General features: G+C 54.6%; 1 protein-coding gene across 3 annotated transcripts in view; it reads left to right on the top strand.

The window, feature by feature from the left end:
* Positions 1 to 16,706, top strand: part of SOGA1 (suppressor of glucose, autophagy associated 1) — a 69,381-nt gene extending 52,675 nt beyond the window's left edge. For all 3 annotated transcript variants that reach the window (XM_036009800.1, XM_036009799.1, XM_028524064.2), the window contains 5 exons: positions 928 to 1,179; positions 2,248 to 2,319; positions 3,333 to 3,403; positions 4,662 to 5,994; positions 8,870 to 16,706. In XM_036009800.1, the coding sequence (XP_035865693.1) occupies positions 928 to 1,179; positions 2,248 to 2,319; positions 3,333 to 3,403; positions 4,662 to 5,994; positions 8,870 to 9,022 (1,881 nt within the window). In that variant the 3' untranslated portion in view covers positions 9,023 to 16,706. The remainder of the gene's footprint in view (positions 1 to 927; positions 1,180 to 2,247; positions 2,320 to 3,332; positions 3,404 to 4,661; positions 5,995 to 8,869) is intronic.
* Positions 16,707 to 17,838: the final 1,132 nt, after the last annotated feature.

The following is a 17,838-nucleotide window of genomic DNA, read 5'->3' as shown; positions in this document are numbered from 1 at the left end:
AGTGCTCTGACCACCCCCGCCCCACGCCACAACCCTGCAGGCTACCTTCCCGAGCATTGTGGCTCCTGGGAGGTGGGTACACTCGTTATCGCTGCTGGGCAAGTGACAAAACAGGCACAGAGGAGTTAAGTTTCTTTCCCAAGGTCACCCAGCCAGTCAGGGGCAGACCTGACCCTCACTCTCCAAGCCTCTGCCCCTTCTTCCCAGGGCTCACAGATTTCTGGCTTCCCGGTGCCACCATGCTCGCCTCCTGACCCCCCTGCAGATCTCATAGCCCCTGCCTCACCTGCACATTCCACGGTGCCCACTGCTGCAGCTGCCCCCCAAACCCAGCCATTCCACGTGCCCCCCCCCCCACAGGAACCTGACTGGCCCCCGGAGGGTTAGGATCCTGGACCACAGCCTGGGGGGTGTAGGGTGAATTAATTCTTGAGGTTGGCTGTTTACCTCCTGCCGCTCCAGGGTTTGGGCTGAGAAAGCCATCATGCTGGAGTGATTTCTGCACACAATCATTACACAAATATCTGCATGTCCCCCCCTAACTGTAAACCCACATTGCTGGTAAGAGTTGTGAGAAGCCATAATTGGCAACCTCTGCCATTTTGTAGCTGTGTGACATGGGGCAAATAATTTACCTCTTTGAACTACTTTCTTATGTTTACAATATCAAAAATGGTAGTTATTTTTGCCAAGTTTGCATGAGGATCCTGAGATAATGCCTGAAAAGCCCTTAGCGCAGAGCTTGGCCTGTAGGAAGGGTTCCACAAGCCTTGATTGGGAGGAGAGGTGAGTTCCGAGTGAGGGGTCCTCCCAGGAGAGCTCGCTCCTCCTGCCCCCGCTGGTGTCCTAGAAAGAGGGAAATGGGGTGGGAGAGCAGAGAGGAGGGGCCTCCTGGTGCCATTGCCCAGTTTGCTCTTCCTTCCACAGATCGAGCTGAAGGCTGGGAAGGGTGCTGGGGAGCGGGCAGGGCCCGACTGGAAGGCCGCCCTGCAGAGGGAGCGGGAGGAGCAGCAGCACCTCCTGGCTGAGTCCTACAGAGCTGTCATGGAGCTGACGCGGCAGCTACAGATCAGCGAGCGCAACTGGAGCCAGGAGAAGCTGCAGCTGGTGGAGCGGCTTCAGGGTGAGAAGCAGCAGGTGGAGCAGCAGGTAAAGGAACTGCAGAACCGCCTGAGCCAGGTGAGTCCTGTCCCAGCCTGAGGTGGCTCAGGTTCTAAGAGGCAGTCACTGTAGGAAAAGGCCTAGGGTAGGATCTCCTTCAGGTATAGGTGGATCCAGGTGCTTAGAGAGTGAAGCAAGAACTAGGTCTTTCTGTCTGCCGGCCTCTCAGTCTTGCTTTCCTCTGTGTTATTTCTTAAACAAGCTGACCTCAAATATGGCCTGTTAGTTTTATGCTCATATCCTCACGGCTTAGTGATTATAAGTGGAAAGAATTTTCCTTTTCTGCAAGGCTCTGATTGGCCAGGTGTGAATCATGTGCCAAAACCCAGGAACCCAGAGGGGAGAACCAAGGGTGGGCCCCATGGGAAAACTGGAGTCCTCGGACCAAAAGAGGGAGAAGGGAGAGCAGCCGTGACCATCACACCTTCCACAGTTCACACTGCGCGTCCGGCTTCGTGAGCTGCTGTGCTCCCTTCCTTATTTTGGCTTTTTCCTTTGTTTTACTTCCGATTTTAATCACATAAATCAGGACTTCACCTTTATAGAAGACCCAAATATTGCAAAAGCCTGCTGCAACCCACTCCCTCCCTTTCTTCCTAAGTTTATGTTCCTAGAGATGTTTTTTTTATCATTCATGGGTTCGTAAGGTACATACTGTTTGCACTGCGTCTCTTTCGTAGAGAGCCGTTCGCACCAAGGTGTGGCGGCGGGGGTCCCTCGGTTTATCTGCTCCTCAGGGTTCCTAGCACGGAGTCCCCACCCTGGTGCGATTCGGCTGCCGCTAGTCTGATCTCACCGTTCTAGGAATTGTAGCAGGAATTAGCGTATTCGTGACAACTGCATAGTAGTTTATATAGCATTAAATGTAACGTCATCTAGAAGGATGCCCGTGAGTGGTTGCTTTCATGACCGTTTCTCACCTTGGCGGTGGCTCAGAGCTGCTGCCCCCTGGGAAAGTGGCTTCTAGTCCATGACCTGGGATCTCCGGGCCATAGAGCAGAGCCTGGGGAGTGGCCCAGCACGGAGCGGGGTCCTGCCCACCAGCTGGGCCCACTACCGACCACCCCCTTTACCCTCCTCGCCCAGCTGCAGAAGGCTGCTGACCCCTGGGTCCTGAAGCACTCGGACTTGGAGAAGCAGGACAACAGCTGGAAAGAGGTGAGCAGAGCAGCGGTCCACCCACATTCTTTCGGCTCCTGGCTGCACCGGGGAAAGCCCACCCTGGTTGTGGAGGATGCCCACCCTGTCCCACAGGTCACATCCTCGTATCTTGGGCTCTTCAACCCTGGGGTCTCTACCCCGTGTTTCCAGCCTGTGGTGTGGCACCTGTGAAGGACTCTCTACCGGCCCCACCCTCCTGTGCCTGGGAGAAAGGCTGGGCATCTGTGTTCTTGGCCAGGTGCCTTGCCCTCTCTTGGTTTCCTGTGTGCCTCTCTGGAAAGCAGGGCCTCGAAGTAGCCACGTGATCCCGGGCAAGTCGCTCTCCCTCTCTGGGCCCCAGTCGCCTCACTGGTGAAATGAGAATCGCCTTCTCGGCCTTAGCCCAGCCCTGCTTGTGGAGATCAGTTAGGTCCCATGGGTGAAGTTCGCTCCGAAGCCTCAGGTGCACTGTCCTTACAGCAACATGTTGAGTGAACAGACAGGCCCTCCTCATCATCCCTTGTAATCCCCGAGACAGCCCGAGAAAGTGGCATGTCAGCCGGGAGACTTGGCTGCCACAGAAACTGATTCTGGGGAACTGAGGCAGGGGCGAATTTTGTTAGGGGCTTCAGAGGGTTGGCGATGCAGGTCCCCGGGGACCTGCTCTGGCACCAGGGTGAGACAGGCCCAGAGCAAGAATCTTCAGGTCACTGCTGTCACTGCCAGCTGACCAGTGATCCAGGGTGCGGCCACCACATTCGGATTAAGTTCTAAACAGACTCTATTTCCACACACTTCTCTCTTGGAGCTCCCCCTGGCCAAGCCTGGATCACACACCTGTGGGGAAGGTAGGTGCACTGTGGCCACAAACTGACCAGTCAGTATTCTAGATCAATGCTGACACCAGTTCTGCTCCGTGAAAGGAGACTCAGGTGTGAGATCTGGGGTCAGCTCCCATGACGACCTCCTGCCACCCTCCCTTCAGGTGTTGGTAGCCAGAACTGACCCTTCTTGTCTCTGTTCCTTGACAGACCCGCAATGAAAAGATCCACGACAAGGAGGCCGTTTCTGAAGCCGAGCTCGGGGGAACCGGCTTAAAGAGGTGCTGGCACCCCCTCCACCCACTGCCCCCTGCAGCCTCGCCCCCTGCTCTGCCCGATGCCTGCGCTGCCCCTTTGCCTCCCTTCCCTCCCATGCCCCATGTGCCCACCACTGCACCTCAGCAGAGCTGGGAGAAGCTGGGATAAGGTTTCTATGGAACCCAGGCCGCCTAGGAGCTGGGAAGCTTGGGGTGATAATGCTACCTGCGATTTTTTGTTTGATTCTGGGCGTGGAAAACTGGGGCCCTTCCTTGCCTATGCTAGCTATGAAAGAAACTACGGAGCTCCTCTTGTTCTTTCCTCTTGTGTCCGTAGTGGAGAGAGTCAGGCTGGACTCCCATTCCTGGGATTATCCAGCACTTCCTGTGGGCCAGGGAGACCCCCCCCCCCAGGGCTCTCAGGATCATGTCTCCACCTTTGAAAGCAGTGAGGGCAACAATGCCACAGGGAGCATGGGAGCAGCCCACAGCCAGTCGGGTGGGCCGTGGAGTCCAGTACTGGGTTTCATTTCCACCTGTGCCATTTCTGTGGCCTTCGGTGAGACGTTCCACCTCTGGTGGGGACGAAAGACCCTGCCTCCTGGAGTTACTGGGAGACTGAACATGAGACGCACTTACGTGTGCTTGGCGTTTTCAGTCGTCAGGCATCACCTGTGCCAGGTCTGCGGTGGAGATTTAGTGAAGTCTTAGTTCAGGTGCCCCCCAAAAACAAAGACCAGGAATTGAGACCTTATCTCAAGGGTCCTGCGACAAGGGTTTGAATGGAAGTGATGTATTTGGGAGTGGATTCCAGGAAACACCTAGGAGTGAGACAGGGTCGGAAAGGCAGGCAGTAAAGGGGTGCTATCATTCCATGGGCCACCCCAGCTCAGTGTCCCCAAGGAGCTCAGGGAGTCAGGGCAGAGCAAGCAACTCAGAGTGCTCCCACCCAAGGGTTTCAGAGCCATCAAATCCTACTTACTGTTTGGGCGGGGCTGTGACTGGGACAGGAAGTCTGATGTTTCCAGCTTCCTCTGTGTGAAGGCCAAGTTTGCTCCTGCAGTCAGGAAAAAAAGCCCTCGGGTCAGAGCGTGAAGTGCTGGGTGTGGGGGGTGTGAGTGCTAGGGGAGGTGGTGCAGGGCGCTCACAGAGATCTCCACCAGAGGGAGAGGGACAGTCGAGGCCTGGCCCTGGTGCAGCGCAGCCACCCCGGAGGGAGACCAGAGGGCCTGCGTGGGGGGGTGTGGTCTCCCGCTAACACCGCTCTTCCTCCTCTTCCCAGGACCAAATCTGTTTCCTCCATGTCTGAGTTTGAAAGTTTGCTGGACTGCTCCCCCTACCTTGCCAGCGAAGCCCCCCGGGGCAAGAAGCTGCCCAACAACCCTGCCTTTGCCTTTGTGGGCACCCAGCCGGTGGACGCAGAAAAGGATGCCCAGGCACAGCCACGGGACTGCAGCCGCCTGGGTGCCCTGGGCTGCCAGGACCCTGCAGGGAGGCAGATGCAGCGCAGCTACACGGCTCCGGACAAGACAGGCATCCGTGTGTACTACAGCCCCCCAGTGGCCCGGCGCCTGGGTGTCCCCGTGGTCCACGATAGGGAGGGCAAGATCATCATCGAGCCTGGCTTCCTTTTCACCACCGCCAAGCCCAAAGAGTCCGCGGAGGCCAACGGGCTGGCGGAGAGTTCCTATGGTCGGTGGCTGTGCAACTTCTCCCGGCAGCGCCTGGACGGAGGCTCGGGGGGCAGCCCCTCAGCGGCCGGGCCCGGCTTCCCAGCAGCCCTGCACAACCTGGAGATGTCGGGCAACATGAGCGACGACATGAAGGAGATCACCAACTGTGTGCGCCAGGCCATGCGCTCGGGTTCGCTGGAGAGAAAAGTGAAGAGCACGTCCAGCCAGACGGTGGGCCTGGCCAGCGTGGGCACGCAGACCACCCGCATGGTCAGCGTGGGCCTGCAGACCGACCCGCCTCGCAGCAGCCTCCACGGCAAGAGCTGGTCACCCCGCAGCTCCTCGCTCGTGTCGGTGCGCAGCAAGCAGATCTCTTCCTCCCTGGACAAGGTGCACTCGCGCATCGAGCGGCCGTGCTGCTCCCCCAAGTACGGCTCCCCAAAGCTCCAGAGGCGGTCCGTGTCCAAGCTGGACGGCGCCAAGGACCGCAGCCTGTGGAACCTGCACCAGGGCAAGCAGAACGGCTCGGCTTGGGCCCGCTCCACCACCACGCGGGACAGCCCCGTGTTGAGGAACATCAATGACGGGCTGTCCAGCCTCTTCAGCGTGGTGGAGCACTCGGGGAGCACGGAGTCCGTCTGGAAGCTGGGCGTGTCCGAGGCCCGCGCCAAGCCCGAGCCGCCGCGCTACGGCCTGGTGCAGGAGTTCTTCCGCAACGTGTGCGGCCGGGCCCCGAGCCCCACCTCGGCGGCCGGGGAGGACAGCGCCAAGAAGCCGGAGCCCCTCTCCCCAGCCAGCTACCATCAGTCGGAGGGCATGGCCAGGATCCTGAACAAGAAGGCAGCCAAGTCAGGCAGCAGCGAGGAGGCCAGACTCTCCGTGCCCCCGGGGAAAGATGGTGTTCTCCGGGACGCCGACGGGACTCCAGTCCTTCCCAGTGAGGTAGGTGGGTGCAGCTGCCCTTTTTCTGGGGAGTGGGGTTGGCTTATAAGGTCTAAGCTCTTCGGGTTGTCGGACTCGGGAAATACAGTGTTTCGTAAAGCTCTTGTGCTCCTCTGGGGTGGGTTTGGGCGCCCCGGACTGGAATGACACATGGTCTGCATACCGCTTAACAAGCTGCTTTGCCGCCACATACCAGAGATTGCCAGCATCCCCAAGTGGAAGGGGTGTGCTCACTTCTCGCCTGTCACCAATGGTGTGCCGGAGCCGCCCGTGGGGTTCGTGAGAGCCAGCCATGCACATCTATCTGTGTTCAGTGACAGCACCTTGGTACCCTGAGACCCACCACAGTGGGAAGACTTTACACTCTGGAAATTGGCATGTGCCGGAAGCCAGGGTCTCTCCCCTGGTTCCTGGAAACCTAGTTATTAAATACTCTCCGGCACACCATCCCCCCTCGCCCCACCAAGACTCCATCCATGCCTGAGAGCTGCCGCCTTCTCTGAGAATCTTTGGCTGCGTACCCTACTCCAGAATCAATTTCAGATTTCGTTATGGATTATTTGCATATCGGTAAAAGAAGGCAGATAAGTTAGCTTCCCAGAAAGGTGGAGTATCTGATGGGACCCGAGGGTAGGGGCCCAAAGACCTCAGCAGCTTCTTTCTGCCTCCCTGTCCTGTCTCTTGGCTTTGTTTTTTCCGATGCCCTCTTCCTCTGTTTCTCTCCCTGTTACATTTGTACGGGGTCAGGAGGGCTGGCCCAGCTGTGGTTTTATAACACCTTCCGGTTCAGATACCTGAGAGAGACCGGACTGACTCAAATCCCTCTGTCTCAGTTCCACATTTTTGGAAGAAAGAACCTGGTCCAACTCAAGTCCAGTGTACCCCCTTGGACTGGCCAGGGGTGGTATCGTGTGGTGTGCAGGGCCCTCAGTGAGGGCTGTCGGTGGGGGCCCCAGAGGTGGAGTGGGCTGTGATTACAGCCCAATTACATGTATTGTATGTTTAGGTGGCTTCTAGTTTTTCCCTATTATAAATAGTTCTGTGGTGAACGTCGTGGTGCAAAAACACTTTTCCGCATTTCAGATTATTTCCATAGCGTTGAGTTGCAGAGATGGGATTACAGGATAAAAGACTATAAAATTTTAAGGTCTTTGTTAAATGTTGCCAAATTGTCTTTCAAAAGAGTTTGTCCAATTTCTGCAGCCCCCAGGAGTGTATGGTGAGTGCTTTACTTCTCTATACTCTCACACAACTGACTACTTAAAAGGAAAAAAAACTTTTGAGTATTTATTTCTATTTCTTAACTTTAAAAAACTTTTAAATTTAATGCTGAGCATGTCATAAGAATAGGGATCACTGAACTCTCACAAGCTGAACATTCCCGTTTGGTTTTCAGAAAAACAGACCAATACGCTGCATGTGTGTGTTTGTGCGTAATTGGTTCCCACCAGTATCACAAGGAATTGCTCTCGCGGTTATGGAGGCTGACAAGTGCCGAGATCTGCAGGATGAGGTGGCAAGTGGGAGACCCAGGAGAGCCAGTGGTTTAGCTCCATCTGAGTCAGAAGCCTGAGAATCAGGAGAGAGGAGGGTGTAACTGTGTACAGTGTTAGTACTTGTTAAGTCCCAGCCTGCGGGCTTGAGTCCCAGGAAAAGCCAATGTTCCAGTTTGAGCCTGAAAGTAGGAAACCACTAGTGTCCCAGCTGAGAGGCTATCAGGCAGGAAGAATTCTTTCTTACTCAGGGAGAGTCAGCCTTTTTGTTCTGCCCAGGCCTTCAATTGATTGGATGAGGCCCACCCACATTAGGGAGGGCTGTCTGTTTTACTCAGTCTCCCAATTTAAATGTTAATCTCACCCAAAAGCTTTCCCACAGAAGCGCCCAGGGTAATGTTTGACCAAATACCTGAGCACCCTGTGGCCTGGGCAGGTTGACACACAGAATCAACCAGCACCCCCATATAACCACACCTGCATCAGGAGACAAAGGTCCGAAGCTGGCTCTATTTTGAATGTTGATTCTAAAGTTGATGCAAGTATTTTTCAGTATATAAAAGGTAAATGCTACTCATTGACCAGTTGTTCTCCTAGGAATGTAGCTTATGGAATATTCACAGAGGTGGGAAAATATATAAAGAAATACATGCATTATTAATACAAATGACTAACAGTTATTAAGTACTTAATAGGCACTACATCAAATGCTTTATATATCGTAGCTGATTCAACCCTTACAACAACTTTGGGGAAAGTACCATGTTCCTCATCGTAGGGAGGAGGAAATCAAGGTTCAGATATTTAAGTAACTTAGCTGAGGTCACACAGCTGGTAAGTGGTGGGGCTGGGATTTGAACCAAGCACACTAGTTCTGTAACAGCACTTTTAATCATTGTCCCTGTGTGTTGGTATTAGAAAAAATAAAAGACACTTCCTATGCACATCAACAATGAATTGGACGAATCAGTTAAGGTAGTTCCATGTGGAATAGTAGACAGCTGTTAAAAAGATCTAGACCTACACAGTGACAGTGAAGTGTTCATATTTTGCAACTGCAACATAGGCTGTAAAAGATGAAATTGTTTTGTTAAATATGCATGTGACGTGGTGAGAATTTACTTTGATGTGTAGGACCACGGACAGTGTCCACCTCTTTGTATATTCCAGAATTTATTACATTCTGGAATGTGATCTATGACTATTCATTACTGTTCTAATGGAAGAAAAACAATCTTTAAAACTGGTCCACAAGGGGGCTACGGCCCCCAGGAACTGGTCCCTCGGCATGGCTGAGTCCAGTTCCTCGCCTGGCTGGCCATCCAGCCCGGGGTGGTCAGTGCCTTCTGGCTCCTCCTGACTCCCTCCCTCCTTCCTCTTAGGAAGCCGTTTGTGACTGTAGCACCCAGTCTCTCACCTCCTGCTTCGCCCGGTCATCCCGCTCTGCCGTTCGCCATTCTCCTTCCAAGTGCAGGCTGCACCCTTCAGAATCCAGCTGGGGTGGAGAGGAGAAGGCAGCCCCTCCCAGCGAGTGACAGCGGCTGAGCTCCTGGCCTCGGCCAGCCCAGTCTATGAATAGCCGAAGGGAACCAGCAGAGAGGGGGGTCGTGCCCTCTGCATCACCTCGCCGTGGGGGACAGCAGCTGCACCATGGCCAGAGAACAGCTTTCCCATCCCCAGGTAAAGTGGGGTCTCCTGCTGACCCCCGAGTGGCCATTTCTGACTCCCCAGGGGAAGGCAGTGAGTGGGAGAAAGACCAAAACTGCTTCGAAGTGTTGGCAGAGATCCACTGGGGGCTGATCCCTGGGTCCTAAAGGAAAGTCTTGCCTGGTTCTACCCACACCCACCTCTCAAAAGAGCCCAGGAATGGATCCACTTCTGGCCACGACCCTCAGGGAAAGGGCTCACGGAGATGTTCCGTGCCAACCACACCCCCTCCATGGGAAGGCAACACCGGAAGAACAGGCTTTGCCGTAGGACTCAGCTCGGGGCTCCTGGTGGAGCTGGGCTGGGCATGACACCCCTCCTTTCCTTCCCTCCACCGCCTCTGCCTCCCAGCCTGACTGCTTTGGATTGCTGTTACTCTGGGGGGTATGATAGGGCAGTAGCCAGGGCCAAGTACCTGCTTGGAGTCATGGTGCCCTGGATCTCCCTGCTAAGAGCCTGGGTGCAGCAAGGACTGGAAGACAAGGTGGGAACCAACGTGTGGGGCTCGGGGTCGGAGAGCCACCGGAACAGACTCCCTTGCCAAGTGACAACCTTCCCAGGAGATTCCTAGAGGACAGAAATAGGTAGAGTCACTCTGAAGACCTGGTGCACAGAGAAATGCCTAAACGCTCACTGCCTTGATGCTGGGGCAGCTTTTCCCAGCACCCTGCGGGGCACCACATCTCCACTCTGTTTACATCCTATGGCTGGTGGAGGGCACCGATCCCCCCAGTGAGAGACGCCCAGTGTCCGGGTCAGGCCGAGGAACACTCCAAGCGGCTGGTGCCCCGGGACGTAGCGGTAGGCTGGGGCCTGGAAATACATTTCTTGCCTAGGTTGTTTATTTGAATTTTTCTTACTATAAATATTTAAGGTGGTTTTACTTTATTTTAATAATTTAATTTACCCAAAGTCCCTACAGTAATTTATTGGAGGTTAAGGCATGTGTTCTTGCCGCTGGGATAATGCAAGGCTTTGGACACAGTGGACAGGTGGGGGGCTCCCCACGTGGCTGAGCCAGCTCAGCAGCCACACTCGGGCTTCCTGGTCAGGTTTGGGTGCCCTCCTCCCGGCAAAGCTGGAGCCCTGCCTCTTGCTCCCCAGCAGCACTGACCGTTGGCCTCAGAGCGCTGCTTTTCCCTCCTCACCTGGTACTTGCCCTGCCCCCGGCAGTCGGTCTGTAAATGCTCGCTGACCGGCTGGAGGGCTGGACCCACGCCGCCACTTCCCAAACGTTCTCCATTTCCCTTCTCATTTTCCTCCCCCCATCATCTGACACTTCCTTTTTTTAATGAGTCAAACATGGATTACTAGGGTTCTACCAAGAGCATGGAGATCTCTCCAAGTTCCCCAAGTGAGAATTTGCAGGAAAACAGGACTGAACTTCGAGAATGTTGTTGATTGCAGCTTTGCACGTGGATCTGAGAGTGTCTGCCAGTCCCCCTCAGTTCTTGCCAGCCTGCCAGCCTTTCCACCAGCCTCTCCCCTTAGCCTTACGGCCTCTCACGGCTCTTCTCTCAGCCCCAACTCCACCGCCCACCCTTCCGCACATCCCCTCGTGCGAGCTGCTCGAGCCATTGGGTAGATGGCCATGTGGTTCGTTGCAGTTTGGCCGGGAGGCCTCAGGCGCCCTTCCCCTCGGTGCCAGTGAACCCGTTTTGGTTGAACACACACCCACACGCATGCGGAGGTGCGGCCTGCTGTACCCTGCTGGGCACCCAGTGTGGAAACACCAGGATGAAATGGTTTGTCTGTGGAACTCTCCGTGAGGAAGACCCAGAGCCAGCCACTTGCCTAGTTTGCCCCCAGGACTCAGGAGATGCCTCTCCACTCCCACCTGCTCCTAATTTGGCCCTTTCAGGGTCACCTGGACCAGTTACCCAAAGTCCTTCATCTCTGTTCCCTGTCAATAGAACATCAGGGTCACGTTCGACCAGCCACATGGTGACTTGTGGGTACAGCAGGCAGGCCAGTGGAGCCATGTGCCAGGGTCCTGCTGGGATGCCATCCTCCCACCCAAGAGGTCAAGGGGCCCCTCCAAGGTTATCACCAGGTGAGGGGCCTCACAACAGGCCACACAAGCCATCAGAGGCCTTCTGCCACCTACCCGAGCCACAGAGGGCCAGGGAGTCTGCACTCCCAGCCTTGGGGAGAAATCCTCGTGAGACCTGAACTCTGCGGCCTGGGGCTCAGCCTTACCACCGTCGTCGTCCGGGATCGTCCTTGCCGTCCTTGTCTCAGCGCCTGGCCACCCGGCCCCAGCCAGTGTCACAGGCTCCAGAGCTCGGTTCTTCGTGAAGTCCCAGTCTCTGCTTCCCGCATGCCACCGTGCGAGGCCACTCACCACTCTTCCTGCAGAAGCCTCTGCACAAGGGGCTTGATGGGGTGGGAAATGTTGTATGTAAATATTCGTTCGGTTTGATTTTTAGCATTTTAATTAGTAACTGGTTGTGTTTTCTTTTGGGGGGCGGGAGGGTTGGTTTGTAAAAACTCTACTCTTTTGGAATGTAATTTCTGAGTTTGTTTTAAATGCCTTTTCAGCCTTGTAACATTCCCAAAGCAGAAAACTGCCTGACCCACAGTGGGGACTCCCTGGAACGTGGGGGTCCCAGGAAGGAATGCTGCCCTTCTCCCTCTTCCCCTTCCGACTCCCCCTCCGCCTTTTTACTCCTCGCCCCTCCCTCTTCCTCCTCCTCCTCTCCTGTTGTACTCCCTCTTTTCCGCCATCTCTTCTCTCTTCAACCAAAGTCCCAAGGAACCCTGGGGTCCTAATCCCCTACAGATTGCTCGGCTTGGGCCTGTGGTGTTGGCACCAATCGGTCAGGGGTAGATGGAAGACCACCTGGTGTGGTTGACCCTAAACCGGGCGACCTCATGTTTCTTCTGTTAGACCTCTGTCAAGGCCAAATTAGACCCTCCCCGGGGGCAGGGGCCCATGATGTCAGTGTTTGAAATGGAAATCCAATTCGCCCCTTTGGCGAATCGGTGGCTTTAGACCCTGTATGCGCAAGGCTTCGGAATCCAGTTCCAGTCCCCCGGCAGCCCCTGCCCCCACTTCTCTCCCCACCTTAGGCTGATCAGTTTCAAAACACCTCCAAGAGGTCTTACTTTCTCTGAACTAAAAATGGGCCGACCTCATAGCTTCCCCGAAACACCCCTCTAGTGGCCGCTCTCCCAGGTGACATAGTTGAAGGCCCCAAACTTGACCCTCTTACACCCTGACCCTGTGGCTCCATCATGCCTGCCCCCTGCACCTTCTACGGTTTCATCACTGCACCTGTGTTCCTCTTGCCCACCCAACTTCCAGGCCCTTCCCCCTCTCCCTTCCTGTCCCGAATGCCCCCCACCCCCATCCATCCTCACCAGCCCGCACCAAGCTCCCACTGCCTCTTCATGAGTAATAATGGCCCCCTGCATGCTCCGCCTAGAGCGTTTTCCTTTTTAGAAGTCACTCCCATCCCACATCTCTTCACACCTTTCCTGGACAACTCTGGGAGGCAGTGTTGGCAGGACAGGGTTTAGCATTCCCATTTTGCAGATGAAGAAACTGGGAAACCCATCCCAGCGTTATCTAACTGGGAAATCATTGAGTCTGGAACCTGGATCCCCCAGCCCAAACTCTGCCCTGCTTGCTGTGTGAACACACTACCCCACTGGGCATTCTGTGTGGATGCAGGACACCCAGACCCTGCCACTGCCCCACCCAGTCGTGAGAGCAGTCCACCCTGTGTTCCCGAGGGTGGTCTGAGAACCCCTTGCATCAGAACCCTCTGAGGGCATGTCCAAAATGCAGCTTTCTGGGCCAGGAACTTAGGTGTTTAACAAACTCTCAGGGAGAACCTGAGCAGCAGCGGCCCCACTGCTTGTGTTCAGAGCCCTGGCCAGCAGGCCACCTTTCTTTTAGTCAGTAGCCGTGATGCTATATCGTAAACAGCACTGTGCTGGGCATTGGGGAACTAATCCTCAGTCCAGCTCTGATTTGGTCTGATTGCCCTGAGAATTTCCAAAAACCATCAGAGGTATAATACAGCAGAAATAGAATCATTTTAAATGTTAATAAGATAGTATCAACCATCAAAAAGCACGAAGAGTTATCATTCCCCAAATCTATCTGATGTTATCCCATAATCATGCAGTTAAACTTTACTCCTGAGTTTCCTGGCATCCATGGTGAAAAGAGAAACACGTCAGGTTCTGTAACTCTCCTCATCCAGTCGTGGGAAGCAAGCATTGCTCCAGGAGACAACCCTTACGCTACTCATTTAGAGCATGTGTCCTTCAGAGACCACTGACTAAGTCGACTGCTCTATCAACAGGTGAACCTAAGGTACAAAGACGTTTTCCAGCTGACTCTTTTTAAAAAAAATAACAAACTGCCACCAACTTGAATGACCTTGGCCTCAGATCATGTGGCTACTCTATGCCTCAGTTTCCCCAGTTATAAAGTGGGGAGAATGTCCTTCTACCTCGCATGTCTGTGGTGAGGACCAAATACGACGCTGTGCCTGCGAGTCTGCTTGGGAAAACGTCGGGTTCTACTCAAACGTGAAGTGGTCCGATCCCACTCATTGTCCCCCAGCCAGCCCCTCAGTGACCTGACCGGGGGGACACCCCCTCACTAGTCTCAGTGAATGGGAAGTGGGCCGAAAGGTCATCTGGACCAACTCCCTCACTTTTTAGAAAAATTGTTGCAAAATATACATAACAGAAAATCTAGTAGCTGTTTTAAGGACACTCGCAGTGTTGTGAAACCATGGCCCATGTCCATCTCCAGAACTTTTCCATCATCCCACCCTGGCACTATATCCACGAAACACTCCCCACCCCCCTACCCCAGCCCCTGGTAACTTCTGTTCTACTTTCTGTCTATGAGTTTGCCTATTCTGGGTACCTCCTCATAAGTAGAATTGGACGCTCTGTCATTTTGTGTCAAACCTCACTTTTTCGGATGAGGAATCAGGCCCAGAGAAGACAATGACTCGCCCAAGGTCACACAGCAAACCAGAGGAAGAGCCAGGACCAGAACCCAGGTTTTTGCATCCCGAATAGCGATCGGGACACGACCCTGCCATTCAGCAATCTCGGCTGCGCCTCTTCCTCTATCCAGGCTGTCTGCTCACTCCCCACCTCTCACCATCCTCTCTTTTATCACCTTCCTCAAATCTTCCTTTTATCCTGCCTCCTCTACTCTGCTGGTTCCCACCTGCAGGTCTGGGGGCCCTGACCAACGGGCAGGTTTTCCTCTTCTGGACCCTCAGCCCTCCCGGAAGGGCCTCCCTAGCATGCTCCCCTCCCGTGGATTTCCCTGTGCCCTCAGCAGCCCCCTTGCTGACCCCAGGCTCACATTCCTGTCTTATCGGGGAACTGCCCTTGGCTGTGGCCTCCCAGCTCTGATGTTTGCTGTTCAGACCTGGGGGTATTTCCATGGGTTAGGTTTTATTTCATGTTTTCACACACTGAAGGGGACATCTCTCCCCAATGCCTCCGCCGGCATTAGCCCTGCCAGCCCTTCTCATTGGGCTTGGGCCCAGCCACCCCCCAGCCCAGAAATGTCTCCAGTCCCATCTTTGAGGCATGTTCACCTCTGTTCATGGCCTCCTGGAAGGACCCAGCACCTTCCACAGGGAGTGTGTGTGGTGGGGGTGCTTTGGACTCTCACTTCTGGTCTCCTCTGCCCTTCCCAGTCCTGCATGGCTTTGATTGAGGAGATGCAGCCTGGCTTGGGTTTTTCTCTGCCTGGTCATCTGTCCATCTGTCTGTCCACTTGACATCCCACCATTCTCTCTGCTTTCCCTCGGGCCTCACCAGCCCCAGAACAGCTCTTCCTGTGAGGACCTGTAGCTGCCCCTGGCTCTGCCCCTTGCCCCTCGGCCCTCCCAACAGCATCTGCAGTTTGCTAAGTCCACAGGTCAGGAACCAAAGGAGACATGGTGCTGGGCCCGAGTGCCCTGCACAGGGCCCCTCCCCACTCCTCCCTCACACCTTGGACTGTCCTTTGTCTCTCCCATTGACCTGCTCCTGTCCCTTCCTGCCCTCCACCAGCCCTCTGGACCCCAGGCCCCAAGTAAAGGAGCTTTCGTTTCCCTTAAGTATCCTTGAAGGGCCAAGGGATAAGGGCCTGGCTGCCTTGTCACACTGCAGTATTGTAACACTGAAATTGCTTCCATGATGAGAAACCTCAGCCAGGAGCCTGGAGACCTGGCCCAGGTCTGGGCAGACTTCCTAACTTCTCTGAGTTCATGTGGTGGTGTCATTTTATGACGTGCACCAGGGTGAGCCCCAGGGCCCCAGGGCATCCCTTGTGTTTCGGGATGCTGCATCACCATCCTCTCTCCACTGCACCCTGGTCTCTCAGCTCTGCCCCTGATCTCTGTGCCTTATTTACTTCTCTGCACGGGGGGCTCACCACAAGACTGTTCCTAGCAGCTTCCCAGGTATTTGGTGCCTCTCAGACTGGGCCTTGCCAGCTGCGGCCCAGCTCCCTGACACTACTGCCTTGGGGTGCCAGGTTGCTGAGGATGAGGTACCTGGAGGTTCTCAAAGTAACTTCCTAGAAATGCAAAGTATTGGCACCACCCAATACCTACGGAATTCAAAATTCTGGAGTGAGGCCCAGCAAGCTGGGGTTTAGCAAGCCCTCTGGATAATGCTGATAAAAGGATAGTTTGCCAGCTGCTGACCTGACTGAGACTGGCCCAGACCAGGAACAGACGGGAAGCACCAACCTCCAGACTCCCAAGAGACTGGGAACTCTCCCCACCTGCTCTTCTCCCACCACAAACCGGTTCTCTTCCTGGAAGCTGGAGGACAGAGAGAAGGCCTGCATTTTTCCTTTTCTGCCCCTGGCTTGGTTCCAGCTCCGCTCACCTCTCGCACTTGTCTGAGTTTCACAAAAGGTTATATAGGCTGGTGCCAGCCAGGCAGGAGGTGGCAGTCCTGGAGGACAGGAGGAAAAACCCCGATCATTTGTCCCTTGGCAACCTCACCATAGGTTCATGGTCCCTCTTCAAACGGAAAGAAACCAAACTCAAGAAGAGAATCCTAAATCCCCAGCTCCTCCTCCTCCCACCTCCGCGGAGACCCTGTAGATGTGCCAAAAAACAGCTCTGACCCCCAGCAACTGGGGTGAAGAGCCAGAAGCTGTCCTTCCTTTTTCATCCTGCCCCTCCCAACCCCTGCCAGTACTGTGAAGTCCCCTTTCTGCCCAGCCTGGTTTCCTGGGGAGGGTCCCTGCAGTCGTGGGCCCAGGGAAAGGTCTTCAGGAGGGAAGGGACCAAGGGCATCCTTGGGCCAAACTGTCTGCCTCTCCTATCCATTGTCCTCTCCTCCTCACTCCTTTCTCCAAAAGGCTCCTTCCCCGGCTGGATTGGGTGCTAGGACGACTGTAGTCCGATCCACTAGCTCTCCCTGCCCCCATGTCTTCTTTCAGACATGAGAATAACTGTACAGTGTAAACTTCAAAGGGTTTTTAATGGTTGTAGATTGGAAATAAAGTATGTCATATGAACAGTTCCCATGCCTCCTCTGATTTCTCTTATGGGGTGGGTGGGTGGGGCCCCCAGGAAATTTGAAACTTGACTGTACCCCACCCCTAGTTGCCTGGAAAGGAGGGATCCTGCCCTGGGAATGCCACAGCCAGCTGGCTGGTTTGGGGCCACTTGGGAGGGGCCACCAGGTAGGTATTCTCTGTTGCTGACTGCTGACACCTCAGAGTCTCCCACTACATGTGATATGACCACTGAGAAACAAATGCAGAGCGCTCAAAAAGTAGAATTGAACTTTCCTACAAAAGGCTTTAAAAATGTCATCATGGGATGGGGGAAAGGACACTTTAGACATGAGTTAATTATTGATTACAGTATAATTCATTACTCCAAAACATATTATATCACAGATGCTGCGGGTTAGGAATTCAGGACCTGGGTACTTGGGGCTCAGGGTGGCAGGAGATTGCAGTGAGGTGTCGATCAAGCTGCAGGCTTGACCAGGACTGGATGACCCATTTGTAAGGCAGCTTACATGCCTGGAGGGTCAGTGTTGACTGTGGGCAGGAGGTCTCAGTTCCCTCCCATGTGGCTCTCTCTATGAGGCTGCTCGAGTACCACAGCACAGTGGGCTCGCTTCCCCCAGGGTAAGTGATCTGTGAGAGAGCAGGGTAGCAGCCACAATGTCTTTTGTGACTAAACCTTGAAAATCACGTTATCACTTCTGCAATGTCTTACTGGTTATACACATCAGCCCTGTGCACAGTGGGAGAGGGCTACACTGGACACGGGCACCAGGAAGCTGGGATCTTTGAAGGCCATCTTGGGAGCTGGCTACCACATAAAAATTCTACAGGTCTCTTTTTTGAGGACGTAACAACAGCCCGTGCTAGGCATTGAGGGTGCAATAGAGGGGCCTGGAAGACAGGAACGCAGATGCCAATGGCAGGGGGAGCCCAGGGGGCCAAGAGGAATCTCAGGAAAGGCTTCACAGAGGAAAAGATACCTGCACTGGCCCCTGAGATTGAGATGTTGACCAGATGAAGGGGATGGTGATGTGTTGCAGGCAAGAGACTGAGGCGAGATGGTTGAGGGGAGAGGGGTCAGCATGTGTGAGAGCCCAGTAGAGAAAGCGGAACTGGGGAACTGGAAGAACTCTG

The sequence above is a fragment of the Phyllostomus discolor genome, chromosome 9 (assembly GCF_004126475.2).
Source record: "Phyllostomus discolor isolate MPI-MPIP mPhyDis1 chromosome 9, mPhyDis1.pri.v3, whole genome shotgun sequence".
In the NCBI taxonomy this organism is placed as follows: Eukaryota; Metazoa; Chordata; class Mammalia; order Chiroptera; family Phyllostomidae; genus Phyllostomus; species Phyllostomus discolor.
This window is presented reverse-complemented; position numbering and strand designations above follow the sequence as displayed.